The sequence below is a fragment of the Astyanax mexicanus genome, chromosome 16 (genome assembly GCF_023375975.1).
Source record: "Astyanax mexicanus isolate ESR-SI-001 chromosome 16, AstMex3_surface, whole genome shotgun sequence".
Classification (NCBI taxonomy): Eukaryota; Metazoa; Chordata; class Actinopteri; order Characiformes; family Acestrorhamphidae; genus Astyanax; species Astyanax mexicanus.
The window spans coordinates 31018429-31033333 of record NC_064423.1 but is presented as its reverse complement, the minus strand read 5'-3'; the positions used below and the strand labels follow the sequence as shown (position 1 = coordinate 31033333).

Below are 14905 nucleotides of genomic sequence, written 5' to 3'. Positions count from 1 at the left end.
ATATTTTCTCAGATTTTCCAAAATTACCTATATGAATTGCAGTCATTGTAATTTTCTAGTCATCAACTATTAGAGTCCTATTGAAAGGTTTTTGAACAAGCTGCCAATGATAACAGTATATTTAAAAAAAAATAAAACACTCAAAATGCACTCAAAATGCATGTTCCAAATTATTATGCACAGCAGAGTTTTCAACCCTTTTATTTTTATAAAGAACAAAAATTGGTCATTTATGAAATCATAAGCATTAGCAGGTTATTACAAACTGAAATTAAACCGTTTTCCAGTCAAAACTTTATTCTAGGTGATGTTACATTTGCACATAGGACCCCTTGTTCGAAAGGATCTTCTGAACTATCTCGCCCATTGAATTTGTCAAGTTTTGGATGGTATCTGCTTAAATTATTTTGCATGAGGACAGAATACCCTCCCAGAGCTGTTGCTTAGATGTGAATTGCCTCCCACCATCATAGACACTCCTTTTGATGATGCTCCAGAGGTTCTCAATAGGGTTAAGGTCAGGGGAGCATTGCGGCCACACTACAAGTTTGTCCCCTTTTATGCCCATAGCAGCCAGAAATGCAGATGTGTTCTTTGCAGCATGAGACGGTGCATTATCATGCATGAAAATGATCTTGCTGCGGAATGCACGATTCTTCTTCTTGAACCATGGTAGGAAGTGCTGTTTGAGAAACTTCATATACATTATGGAGGTCATCTTAACCCCTTCAGGGATCCTAATGTGGCCGACAATCTCTCTTCCCATGATTCCAGCCCAAAACATTACTCCACCTCCTACTTTTTGGCACCATAGCCTTTTTTGCATGGGGTATCCATCAACCAGCCATCCACCACTCCATCCATCTGGACCATCGAGTGTGAACAAAACAGTTTTGAAGTCAGTCTTCATGTATTTTTTGGCCCACTGGAGCCATTTCTGATTGTGTGCATTGGGTAGAGGAGGTCGACAGGATGGAAGGACCCTGCATCTTGTTGTTCAGGTGATGTTGGAGGCACCAGCAGCTTCAAAAACTTGTCTGCTGCTATGACAAAGCATTTTTGCAGCTGCTCTTTTAACCTGATGTAATTGCCTGTTGGAAAGAGTCCTCAATTTTCCTTTATCAGCACACACACGTGTGTGCTCTGAATCAGCTACGTACATACTTCTTGATTGTGCGATGATCACGATGAAGTGCCTTGGCAATGTTGATTGTAGTCATGCCTTGACCTAAACACTCCACAATTTGTTGCTTCTCAGCAGCCGACACATCCTTTTTCTTTCCCATTTTGGCTGAAAATGTAGGCTGCTTAATAATGTGGGACAGCCTTCTTAAGTAGTCTTGCCTTTAATTGGACACACCTGCCAAACTAATTAGCACAGGTGTCTGCAATTGCTTTCAGTGATATAAAGAGCCCTGACACACATCACCATCAATGAGTTTAACTGACAAACAAAAAAATTCTTACCTTATCACTCCTAAACACTTTTTGCATAATAATTTGGAACACAGTGTATATATATATATATATATATATATATATATATAGCATATATTTAGTATATTAGCTATTGTTTTATTGTTACTGAGTGGCTTAAAATACAGTACATACAGGCTTTTCAAAGTTCTGTCACGTTTCATCTGCTGAGCTGCTTGCCTTTTTTTAATACAAGATAAAGACTCTAGAAAGTCTATATTATGTAGAATGGCTCTATGACTGTAGTTGTCTCAGCTATAGCTTTTGAATTTGGATTATGAGCAGTATGTACAGCAGTCTGACCTGCTTTCAGTTAACACACAAGTATTTTACAGTATAGTGGTTGGAGAGAGGTTTGTCTGTGTGTAAGGCTGACTGCCTGGAAAAGAGTTGCACAGAGCGCCCTCTGTTGGGATGAAGAGTATTAAAGCCTTTTCTGTATAAAGATGCTGAGCACTGCACTGCATTGTTACCATATAGTTCTTCAGTGTATGCTCAGTTCAACCTTACAGAAAAATGTAGTTTTAAATTATATATAAATAAATGTAAATTAACTGATTTCTTTTCATTTCTGCTTGCCCCAACAGAATCAGCCAGAATGGAGACCAGTGCTTCCACAGCTGCTGAGAAGAAGGAGTGTAAATCAACCAGCCTGGATGGAAGTAGCTTCACTGAGCTGCCCAAAAAGCCTTCACCTACGCTCCTGACCAGAGGTACAGTTTACTGTTCCCTTTTTCATATTTTAAAGTAGATATTCACTGAAAGTTTAGCTGAAAAGCAAACAAAACTACAGTTTTGAAATTCTTACCGAACCCTGAAGATATTTAACTTCCTAGTAGACAAACTAAAAAAGACAGTACTGCTTCAGAGGAAACAATATGCAATATAGCTTTTAAAAAAAAATTGTTCTTTAGTATAAATTATTGTTTTTGCATTTTTTGCCATTTTTAACTGAATAAAATTGATTGCCATATTTTCCCTGTATCTTTAATATCAAATCAGAGACCAACTGTTTATATATACCTTTGGCTGAACCTGTAAGAACTCTTATAGAGATTTCTTTTGTAATCATGAGAGATGACAGGTTGCATTTGAAGCCACAATTGGTAGCTCTGGATGCTGATGCCTTATACATTAGGCCTCTGGGTCAAAATTAAGGAGCAGAAACTTTACCCCCCAAAGAAGATCTATTTTCTGTAATATGCAAAAACAACACTAAGGATTTTTCCTTGATAAAATTTTAACCTTGTTCAGGTAGTTAAATACATCTCCAGACAGACTGGAATCTGATTGCTGTGTGGGAGGGAATTTGTTGCATGGCAGTTACTACTGGTGTTGAACGCATGAATTTTGGAGAGACAGATGTGTTTACACTGTTAGAACATGCTGCTCAAATGCCTCTTAGACCACTTAGATTGTGGGATCTAATTTGTTTCTGTCTTAAATGTGTTTTGGATGCATTTACACTTGCTCTTTAAATGGGACTGGACCTTATCCAGACATAATTATGATACTTAAAACTCACTAAGTGACCAGGTGTAAACAGGGTCTTTATTTTATTATACATAAACACTATACATATAAGTGTTGCAAAAAGATATTGGCACCTCTTTTGCTTCCCTGAAGAACCATTTGTGTAATAAAGACATCCTGATCAAGTACACCACTGTTTTAGAAAGTCAAAAATTGTTCTGTAGGGAAGCAATAATGGCTTTTGAATGGCATTGCTAAAAGAAGCTTCTGTAGCACCTTAATGTTTAAGAGTGCATGGTTTACACAGTAGGCCAGTAGAGGCCTCCAGCATATTATACATAAAACACTTCAAGGACATAAAGAAAACAGATAGAGCTTGTGCATATGAGTACATGCATGAAATATAAATTTTCAAAGATAAGATTCTGTCTGCTAGAGAGGAAAGTAGAAGACTCGCGGCTTTAATCGGCCAGCCAAAAGTCCCCCAAGGGTCAAAGGTGCCTTAGTGGTTCTCTGATAGGAATCCTAATACATCTCGCTGTGAGTCCTCTTCATTAATACTGAGAGACCAACTGTCCCAGAGAAGCAGTGCTGTTAAAAATAATGCTTCTGAAAAGGTTCTGTGGGGGTGAGTCTATGGAAGATCCACCATCCATTGGTTTTGTCTTTGAGTGGACGGTTCATTAAAGAAATACCTCAGGGTTTTTTAACCCGTTACACTTGTAGCGTACAGTCTTTCACTACTGGCGATAATTAAGACATTCTTTTTGTACCTCTTCTTGTACTGTTTGTCTCATGCATTATTGCTGTCCTGTCCATTTTTTTTCCTTTTTGAATTTATGTGAATTTGGCAACTTTAAATTGTGTCAGAATTCATAATGAATGGACCAATAGAAATTACTTGTCTTTTACATCCACTTTCAGAGAAAACAGATTTTTTTATTCTACTTCATTCCTTATTCTAGATACTACTAATAATTACATAAATAAACATATAATTAAAGTTGAAAAGCATTCAAGTTTTTATTTTATTTGGAGTAATGTCACATCACATTTACTGTTCAGATTGCATTGAATCCTTACCCCTGTATCATATTGCCAGGTTCAAAAAAATAGATCATATAATATCAACAACTGTCTAATGCTAATGTATTTTAAGGTAAATATTTTTTTTTCTTTTACAAATTACTTGACGTTTGATAGTTAAGTTTAAGTTAACTTACTACTAAAAAGATACATGTTTTTGAAAGACATTTAAAAAAAATTCTTTAAGGAAGCAAAACTGGTCCTTGTTTTGGAATGTCTAGTTTCAGTAGCGTGAGCAGTGGGCTGAACAGGTGACGGGACGAGGCGAGCCTGGTGCTCTGGCATTGAGATGTTAATGAAAAGTTACATCGGAGGGAGGAGAAGAAGGAGGGGAGAAGCTGGAAAGGAGAGAGTTAGAGAGCATGTTTCAAACATGTCTGCAGGAGAGTGATGAAAGCTATGAATAATGAGGTTGAAAGACCTTGTTCTTACCTCCAGAGTATAAACGTTATAAATTAGTCAGAATGGCAGTGCGAGCAGTGGACGACACGGCCCTTGCGAGATTGACAAAGATGCCAGTCGAGGGCTACTTTTTGAAATGGAAATGGTGCTTGTGAATTTCTGGCATTTTTTGCATTAATGAAGGAGTTTGGTGGCCTGCCATAATATTAAGGAAAGGAGAAGGCCATGAATTGTTAAAGGAAACCGAAATTAATTGTTAACGAAATTGGAAGTGGGCCACATGGTGGCAAGATGACAGTTAGATGGCATTACTTATGTAGAAGGCCTGTTAATAGTATTGATTGTGTAATGTAGGTGTATTAAAATAATGTGAAATGTATTTATATGTACAGAGGCATGATTAGGATGACAAATTGGAATTAAAGTATAATCCTGTATCTAGAAATTGTATGTGTTTAAAAATGTGCGTACAGATCCCCATAGCATGGCTGTATCCAACCATATTAAGTTATTACTCATTTCCAGAGCAAGTGTAGAGAATTGAGAGGGTTGCAAAATGATGTAATGAAAAATGATGTAATGGAAATTCAGGTACTACACCCAGCATATGCAGTGAATATCAGCCTTTGCCAAAGGCCAGTGATAATTACAGCATGGGTTTCAGGCTGTGGGCACTTCCTTCTGCATTTTGCTCAAGTGTGTCCAGAACCCAAGGTTGGGAGAGAGAGAGTAAGAGAGAGAGCATGTTTTAAACATGTCTGCAGGAGAGTGATGAAAGTGACGAATAATGAGGCTGAAAGACCTTGTTCTTACCTCCAGAGTATAAACGTTATAAATTAGTCAAAGTGGCAGCCCGAGCAGTGGACGGGATAAGATTGACATGAATGCCAGTTGAGGGCTATCTTTTGAAATGGAAATATTGCTTGTGATTTTATGGTGTTTTTGCTAATTAATGAAGGCTTTTGGTGGCCTGCCATTATAGCAAACGCTGCCATTGATTGTTCAGTAAAGAAATGCTGGGATGGAACTGGGACATTTGGAAAATGACCATTACAGTTTTTGTAAAAGTAAAGAATCCTGAAAAGTGACATGCACAATATTTATTGCAACCAGTAGCAACATTCTTAACTGCTATTAAAATACTATCTTATACTTATCACAGTTATTTTTATTCTCCTAATTATTAATTACCATCTATTAAAAATGTGCTGACAGTATTTAAGATATGCTTATAAAAGTATAGTTTGTCACAAAAAGCTCGACAACATTATAAAACTTTATATCAATATATATTTATATATATATATATATATATATATATATATATATATATATATATATATATATATATAAATATATATATATATATATATATATATATATATATATATATGTATGTATATATATATATATATATATGTATGTATGTATATATATATATATATAGTGATATAAAGTTTTACAATGTTGTCGAGCTCTTTGTGACAAAAAAAATGCAACAGTAAATAATTCAGATGTTAATATAAACAACATAAACGCTGCAGAATAACTGAATAAACTCCTTTAACAATACCAACATTTCTATAACAAAACGATAAAATATCGTCACGTTTCTCACTGTACTACTGTAATGAAAAAAAAATGGCTGTTCATTTGTATTTACTAATAATAAGGAAACTTTGATAATTCTGGTCAAACAAGGTCAGAAGTTAAAGAATTGATTCTCTCAGATATATACCAGTAAATACAAGTATATATCAGTATAATCCCATATTACAATGAGTGTTTTGTTAGAAAGGAGCGTGTTTCAAATCTGAGCTAATGGTAATTAAAACGACATCTGATCACACCCAGAGCTGAAATCATAAGCCTAATACGATCCGGCCTGCTTATTGGGTCTCAACGGCACGGCTGAATGAGGCCGATTCAAATCCACATGCTGAGGTCATGTGCCTCACTGAAGCAGGGCACTCTCAGAGCGGAATAGAATAGTTTAAGATGTTGCTCCATTCCTGCCTTCCCTATAAATTAAATTCCCATAGACAGGCTGAAGGCAAAGGGAAGAGGGCCAGTAGGCTCCAGGTGTGTAAGCGTATGTGCATGTATGTGTGTTATGGGTATTAGCCTTATAATAGCTTCAGAGGAATTTATGGAAGTTATTAAATAAGTCTATAGTGATGTGTGGTTAAGCATTGCTTTGGCCTTCTTCAACCTAACAGCAGCCAAGTTCTATCATAGATGTACTAAGTCTCCAGCTGAGAGAGGAGAGAGGAGCAGTCAATCAATGTGTGCTGAATGTTGGAAAACTGTAGCTAGCAAAGTGCAACTCTTTATATATTTTGATATATATATATATATATATATATATATATATATATATATATATATATATATATATATATACAGGTGCTGGTCAACGAATTAGAATAATTTGAAATAGTGCAATCACGAAATTCTTTGAATGCATTTTTTGTGCAGAAAGCAAATCAGGTGTTCACCGCACCTGTCCTACTCGTTAGACTAATCACAGAACTCATTACCTGGAAAAAAATTTGCTCAGCTGAGCTTTCCAAAAGGCCCATTTAGGCCATTTAACTGTGACACTGTTGTTTTATTGAATTAGAATAATGGAGAAACCGTTTCATTGAATTAGAATAATTTTTATCATAATTACAATCATCACTTTCTCAGTATTTTGTGGCTGCCCCCTTGGCTTGTATGACTGCCTGAAGTCTCCGCGGCATCGATTTGACCAGCTTGTCGCAAGTTTCCGCACTCACAGCTTCCCAGGCAGTGGCGATGTTCTGCTTCAGTTGGTCCAGCGTAGTAGGCTTTCTGTCGCAAATTTTCCGCTTGACGATGGCCCAAAGGTTTTCAATGACATTGAGGTCAGGCGAGTTGGCCGGCCATGCCAAAACTTCAAGCTGTTTTTTAGTGAACCAATCTTTGGTCGACTTTGCCGCATGAGCCGGTGCAAGATCCTGTTGAAATATGAAGTCTTCTTCGCCGAACTGTTCCTCAACAGTCGGAATCAGGAACGTTTCCAGAACATCTTGATATACGGCAGCATTGACAGTCTTCTTGAGGAAGCAGAGTTTCCCTACACCTCGAGCGGACATGCATCCCCAGACCATAACGCTCTGGGGAAACTTGACGGATCTTTTCACGCACTCGTGGTTGTAGGTTTCGCCACCACGACGCCAGACACGAGGACCTTGGTCACCGAAGGAGATGCAGAAGCGTGATTCGTCACTGAAGACCACTTTCTGCCAGTCTTCAGCAGTCCACTCGCCGTGTTCTTTGGCCCACTTCAGCCGTTTCTCCATTTGTTTCTTGTTCAGCATCGGTTTTACTGCTGGAACGCGAGATTTGAAGCCGAGTTCGCACAGACGACGGTAAGTGGTTGATCTGGAGACGTCAGCGCCGGTCTGCTTGTTCCACAAGTCGGTGAGCTCGGAAGTGGACTTGAACCGGTTGCTGACTGCGATCTTTCTCAGCTGCTTGTTGTCGCGAGCAGAAGTTTTTCGGAGGCCGGAACAGTTGGTGCGCTTGCTGCAGTTTTTCTTGAGAGCTTTGCAGACGGAAGACTGGCTGATGCCGAGCTGCTCAGCAATTTTAGTTGGGGTCAAGCCTTGTTGGCGAAGGGCTTGAATTTGAGCCACTATTCCGGTTGAGAGGTCACGCTGCTTAACCATGATTGATTTTACAACTTAGAAATTCTACTCAACCCTGACTTTATACTGCACAGTGAACACTCTTCACAGAAAACAAAAATTCGAGCATTTATTCTAATTCAATGAAACGGTTTCTCCATTATTCTAATTCAATAAAACAACAGTGTCACAGTTAAATGGCCTAAATGGGCCTTTTGGAAAGCTCAGCTGAGCAAATTTTTTTCCAGGTAACGAGTTCTGTGATTAGTCTAACGAGTAGGACAGGTGCGGTGAACACCTGATTTGCTTTCTGCACAAAAAATGCATTCAAAGAATTTCATGATTGCACTATTTCAAATTATTCTAATTCGTTGACCAGCACCTGTATATATTCAGCTATTGACCACATTTACATTCCACAACTATTCTCACAGTACAAAGAGACACATTTTAATAACATCTGAGTACAACACTGCTATCCAGTGGGTGGAATTTAAACACAACAATAAATGAAACAGTATCCGACACCAATTTTTTCATGTAAACTAATGATATAAATTCAATACTGTTTTAGAGCATCAATACAGTCTTGCAAAACACAAAACACTGTGATACCTTGATATTAATAATATTTTCCTACACTTCTATATTTATACTTTAGTACCATTTTCACAGCCAAATCTTTAATGAGAATGATATCTGTGTTAACTTTTAAGTTAATCAAATATTTGTTTAAAGTAGTGGCCGTCTGTGTAGTGTAAAATTTTCTTATGAAGAAAATGTGTACATATTCTTATGGTGAAATTCTAACAACAGAATGTTAAAAACCAGTGAGTCCACTCAAAATATTTAGAAAATATCTAGAATCTAAAAGCTAAAAGCAGTGGCTAGAAATCAGTGACCAGGCTCTTGAGTGGACAGTCCAATGCTGCCCTTGTTTACTCCCGACCCATATTGGCCCCAATCTCTGAGAGGAAGAATCGCAGCGCTAGGATCTAAATAAACAGAGAATCCTCGGCCGCCGCGGTCCCGTCTGAGCACTAAAGAGCCTCAGCTGTCTGCCAGCGCGCCACGACAGGGCAATTACTTATCACAGTAATCCCTATTATTATTCCGCCTTCCAGACGCTGATAAGTGAATATGCAGCGAGCGGAGAGCAGCGCAGGCCCCAGAGACGAGGGTCCTTGAACCGGGGCGCGCGTTCTCCCGAAAGGCGAGACTCTCTTAATATACAGCCCTGTTACGGGGCTTTATAGTCAGGGTGTGCTTTACAGCCGGCCGCAGGCTTCTTGTCACCTAAGTCATGCCCACCTCAGAGCATCGTCCCGTCCGGCTCTATTAAACCCCCCTCTGTTTTACGCTCCCTGTCCGGCATTATTTATTCCCAACAATTTCCTCTCTATCAGAGAACACGGCTAATGCAGACTTTTAATATGTTATTTACACATAAAAAAAACACAGCCACCCAAACTATTTGTGGCTCCCGATGGAAAACAAATGGGGCCGCCTCCAACACCCCTCCCTTCCCGCCCTTTCGCTCCCGTTATATCTGAGTTTAACAATCTGGATTGCTAATAGAACCATTTATCACAGGGGCCGGTCATTTGTTTTACGTTAGCAGGTCCTGTCCCCCTGGCTCTCTATGGAAATGCGAGCGGGCATATAATGAAGCGGGTGTGAGTCACTTTGTTTAAAAGTGAAAACAATGCCCGGAGTCAATTAACGTGGGACCAGGTGTCCGCCGCTTCTCACTTAACTGGACGACGGAATTCCGACTGTGAGAGGCTGCCTCTATATTTATGTGCAGGTTACGAGGAAGGCTGCTTTAAAGCGACACCTCCTGTGTGGTTTATAGGGGTCCAGGCCAGCACTGGTCTGCTTCAGCAGCTCCGCTCGGGCCTCAGCACAGCGCCGTCTAGCGCTCTTTATTAATGAAACTAAACGAGTGCCACAATCTCTTCTGACAGCCTGCATCTGTCTGAGCTGAGCAAGACAAACATGAGCAATGAGAAGCTGTGCAGTTCAATTCGGGATTTTGCAGCAGTTTAAACTATCGTTTTTATGTAGTCGCTGTTGTAAAATATTTTTTTTATTTTATTTAAAAAAAACAAGTCCTGTGTTTGTGGATTTGTATCTATCTTTGTATAATAACATCCTTCAGTAAAGATTAAAAACTCATATTCCAAAAAGAATAGTTCACTGTGAATACATTTGAGCTTTTAAACATGTTGACATACAGCACTGCTATGACTTGAGAATTCGTGGAACATTACCATAATTGTTTCTGAATCGATTAATTACAGTTTTGTGTCTAAATTAGTTTTAACGATATCAAAACTCTAAAAAGTTTTTCTAAAAATATATTGGTTCTGTGTCTGCTTTAGTTATACAGGACATCACAACATGAATGGAAAATCATTGTAATTAAGGTTCCAAGTTCTAACGCGCTGTTTTATGATATTTATCATTAATAGTATTATTTTTTTTTTATTGTTTTTATTGCTGTTATTATTGTTGTCTTTACATGTTCTATAAAAAGACAGACAGACAGAAAAGTGTCCGTCCACCCTTGTTTTATGTACACAGGCCTCTTTTTACTGTGCGGGTTTCAGCTGTTAAAGTAACTTAGAAAAACAATGTATATTTTACAAAATTTCATGTTTTCTTTATCATGAAATGTTTGCACAATGTGAAATAGAAATTAAAAATACAAACGCAAGATTTTATTTATTAATTTTTTTTATTTCTGTTCATTCTCATTCCTTCTCTTGCCTCTCTCCGTCTCTCTGGCTGAGGGTCTAGACCCTGGGCAGGCGGGCAGATAAGCAGGAGCGGGCGACGTCCGGTAATGATTTGATTAACTGGGTTTGGTGGCTTATGACATACATCATAGCCAAACTGAGTGTGCGGTGTGGGAGGGAGATTGATGGGCTGAGGAGGAACGCTGTTTCTGCTGAGTCGGGATGGCCCGGGGGGGGGGGTGCTCACACCGATGCTTAGAACGTCCTGGACACACCAATAGATAATATCCCAATACACTGTTACTCAAACGCTCAGCTATCCTTTAAATGCTGGGATGTGGGAGCTAGGGGTGGACAGTAACAGTAATCTTCTTTTATAACAAGTTCTTTCACCAATCAGCATGAGCTTGTATCTGCATTTTTGTCTGAGCTGTAAAGTAGTGCTTTAAGGGAACAATAATATTTTTATATCCACTTTAAACATTTGTCAGGATGGGTTTTTTTCAGGAATAATATTTCGTTTTCTAGTCGAAGCATAGCTGATAATAGAGTAAGAGGCCATATTTAGTCTTTTGTTTTACCTGAGGTATTTCAAACCAGTGGTTGGTGTATTAATTGTACTTAGTGTAAAGTGTTTAGGTGGCATTATGTGTTATTTTTTTTTCATTCTATTTCATTTAGAACCAGCTGAAAAGTGTTTGAGTTCCCTTTTAATGCCAGTCCAATGGATAGAGATTTTGGCCGAAAAATACTACATATATCACTATTGACCCCCATTCCTATATTGGTGCATCTCTGTCTTACAGTTACCTAGTTAGTATTTAAACATAGCTGCTTCATTCATCATCGACTCTGATTCATTAAATTTGGTGTCACATTATGATCACAATAACCCTGGAAAGGGAAATCAAATGCTTGAGGGAACAGGTCATAGTGGCTGCTTTAGCAGTGCAAGGACCATCAGCTGCAGCCTGCAACAGAATGTAAAGAAAAAGGAAGCTGTATGTTGTAGATAATCAAATGGAATCTTATCACAAATCACTGGTTTTCACTGGTTTTCGTGTTCACAGCGCATGTGGGAGACTGTGCATTATTCAAGCCTTACTGAAGGTTCAGTTGGAGAAAGAGGAGCAGAGGAAGAGACAGAGGGATGAGCTGGATGGATGGTGGAGGGCTCGGTTGTGTAAATAGTTTTTTAAGAGAGGCTGCTTAGCGATAAGGACAGTTTCCTTTATCAAGTGGACGAAGTCGCTTCTGCGACAGTGAGTAATTGACGGAGGCGGGCGGCGAGGCCTCGCGGCCGGTCCCGGGCTGCCTGGGGAGCGCCCCAGGGGTCAGTGCGCTGGCAGAGAAAAATGCGTCGGAAAGAGCTCAGCGTCCACCTCCTACTACAAAAGGACAGCCACTAATCTTCCTGAGAAGGGAATTTCTCCCTCGCTTTTTTCCCCATTCTCCCTCTTTCTCGTTTGCTCTAAATGAGTCTCTTCGTAGCAAAGGTTTATAGGCCTTGAGAGGCCCTCTCTCTCACTCGTTTTCTCTTTCTTTTGCTCCTGAAAAGTAGCCCCTGCACGGTTGGCTGCCTGAGTGTTTGAAAGTTATGACTGAGCGGATCAGCGACATTTACTAATGTTCTGCTAGAAACGGGCCACGGTTTTACCACACTTGGTCACCATGTTCGAGTTGAGACCCAGTTTTTACCCATAAAGGCATACTGCAGGTTGCCAGCAGCATGTAGGCATCCCTATTATTTTGCAGCTTTTAGGTTAGTTACTGAAAGCAGTAAAACGGTAAAAATGTAAAGTAAGATGTGCATTATGTTGGAACCCAATGATCCATGTGTCTTTGGTTCCCCTGCTTTGTGATACAAGTAATAATACTCTTTTGCTCTCTGTAAGCTTAATGTCCTCGATTCCCTGTTAGTTTAATCCCAATACAGACTGTACGTATCAAATCTGTGCCATTTCAGCTTCTTATTACAAAAAAAGTCCATTGAGCAGTTAGTTAAAAGCAGTGTTTTGTACTGTGTGGCTAGAGCAAATAATGCATTATTTCACTTTAGACATCCGTCTGGTTATATAATGCAACACAATCGGTTAGATAATTGTCAAAACATTTTTGGACCTAAATATATTATGAAAACTTTGAGTGGAAAAAAGATTGTATTTCTAGTCATTTTGGACCATTTCTGTTGGTATATTAATCCTCAAATTTGCGCACGATAAAGAACAAAGAACAGTTTTAAATTACGTCAGCAAAACAAAAAAAAAATGTCATTTTCTTGGGTGTTTTTACATGACATCCACAATATATGTGGGAGAAAGACTACACCTCAAACTCCTCTTCTCAGTTTTTTAGTTTCTATGTATTGTAACAGTTTATATCACATCATATTGCTCACTGCTACATTTTAAATTCCTAATTTACAGTGTAAAGCCATTTGTAGAAGAGTTTGTAGGTCTAGTAATGTTAGTGGTTAGCCAATGGTTGCTAATGACCCGAGGCTTGTACGGACAATTGGTGAAGCATTCATGCAAATAAGGGTTAAAAAAGAATGGCAGCCAAGTTTGGTCCATTTCACTCTCACAATGCTGTTCTATGTAGAACTTTATCGTAGAGTGTACGTGGACCAGTTTACAGCATCTCTGCATGAGTCATAGGAGCCGCCACCATATGCTGTGTAAATACAGGCTATTGCCTTGTAATAGAGACTGCATTATTTTCATTTCGCCTCACATGGGAATGCTCTCTGCTGCACGGCTGGTAATGGCCCTGCAACTTCCATACATCCAAGCGGCCCTTTGTAAACATTTAGCTCGATGGCTCTGGAAGATGCCCTCTTCCCTTTAATCTGAGCTTTCTCTCAGGCCCGGCCGGCTAGCCTGAAGGAGGCCAGAGATTAGATATACAGCGCTAAGTGAAAGCAGGATGCCTGCTCATTTTTCAGCCTATTTATAGGAGGCCATGTTGATTGCCAGATAAAAATCTGCTGTAGATACACAACATCCCCCCCCCCCTCCACTTTTCTTCTCTTGCAAAAAAGAAGGATAAGATGAGATTAAGCTTTTTCTAGTGCTTGAATGCAATCATTAAAGCAAGACCAGCTCTGAGGACGAATGGCCTAGATACCATTAGAAACCGGGAGAATCTGGGAGAGGAAGTCAGGCCTGATCTTTTCTCCCCAACATTAATCACAGGGGTTTTATACATTATATATTTTGTATTGCTGATGATCAGAGTCTTAAAAAGGCATATTTTTACATGCTAATCACTAATGTAATGAGCAGCCGGGATGTGTCCAAAGAATATCAGAACTTGTTCTGCAAAAGTTACTCATTCTCAGACCTCGCCGTTCAGCACCCAATGATGAAAAGGCCCAGAATCATAAGCATTACAAGCCTTCGCCTGGGACTGTTTACCATCACAATAATGCTGTAACCCCACAATCCCTTATAAAAATTCACTTACAACATAACAATGATCTAAGTCCCACTTTATACATCCCAATACAAAGAGGAGGTTCTGCTGCAGAACATCTGTGCTAGCATGCGAGGCTCTGTAATTAAATCTTTGTGATATTATATGTTGCACTGGAACACTTGATTCAGGCATCAAAGCCATCAGTTAGAATAATACTAAGCTCAGGGCGATGTCTGCAGACATAAATCTAACCCAAGCAGAGGAGTTCGCCAGCCAGCACTCGGCCCAAAAACAACACGCCACATTCCTGCTGATTTACAAGTGCTGGAGAGCAGCTCCGCCGATACACCAGCGCTTAGGGGGATTAGTGCTAACTTTGCGCCTCTTTCTTGCTCTTTTTCTTTCTTTATTTCTCTCTCTCAGCCTCACTCTTTCTTTCTCAGTTATTTCTTTCTCTGTCCCCTTTCTCTATCTCTTTCTTCCTTGCACTCTCTCCCCATCTCTCTCTCTACTTTTTTCTCTCATTAGTCTTTTTCACTTTTCTTTAACTCTTTGTATTACATTTTGTTGTTCTCTCTTTATATTATTCTTATATTTTTTCTCATTGCTTTCTATCTTTCTTTGTGTTCTCATTTCTCTCCCCCTTTCTTGCTCTCT

At 39.2% G+C, this 14905-nt stretch overlaps 1 protein-coding gene across 2 annotated transcripts in view; it reads left to right on the top strand.

Moving 5' to 3' along the window:
• Positions 1-14905, top strand: part of gli2b (GLI family zinc finger 2b) — a 202334-nt gene that overhangs the window by 131135 nt on the left and 56294 nt on the right. For both annotated transcript variants that reach the window (XM_022669946.2, XM_007231763.4), the window contains one exon: positions 2064-2189. In XM_022669946.2, coding sequence (XP_022525667.2) covers positions 2075-2189 — 115 coding nt within the window. In that variant the 5' untranslated portion in view covers positions 2064-2074. The remainder of the gene's footprint in view (positions 1-2063; positions 2190-14905) is intronic.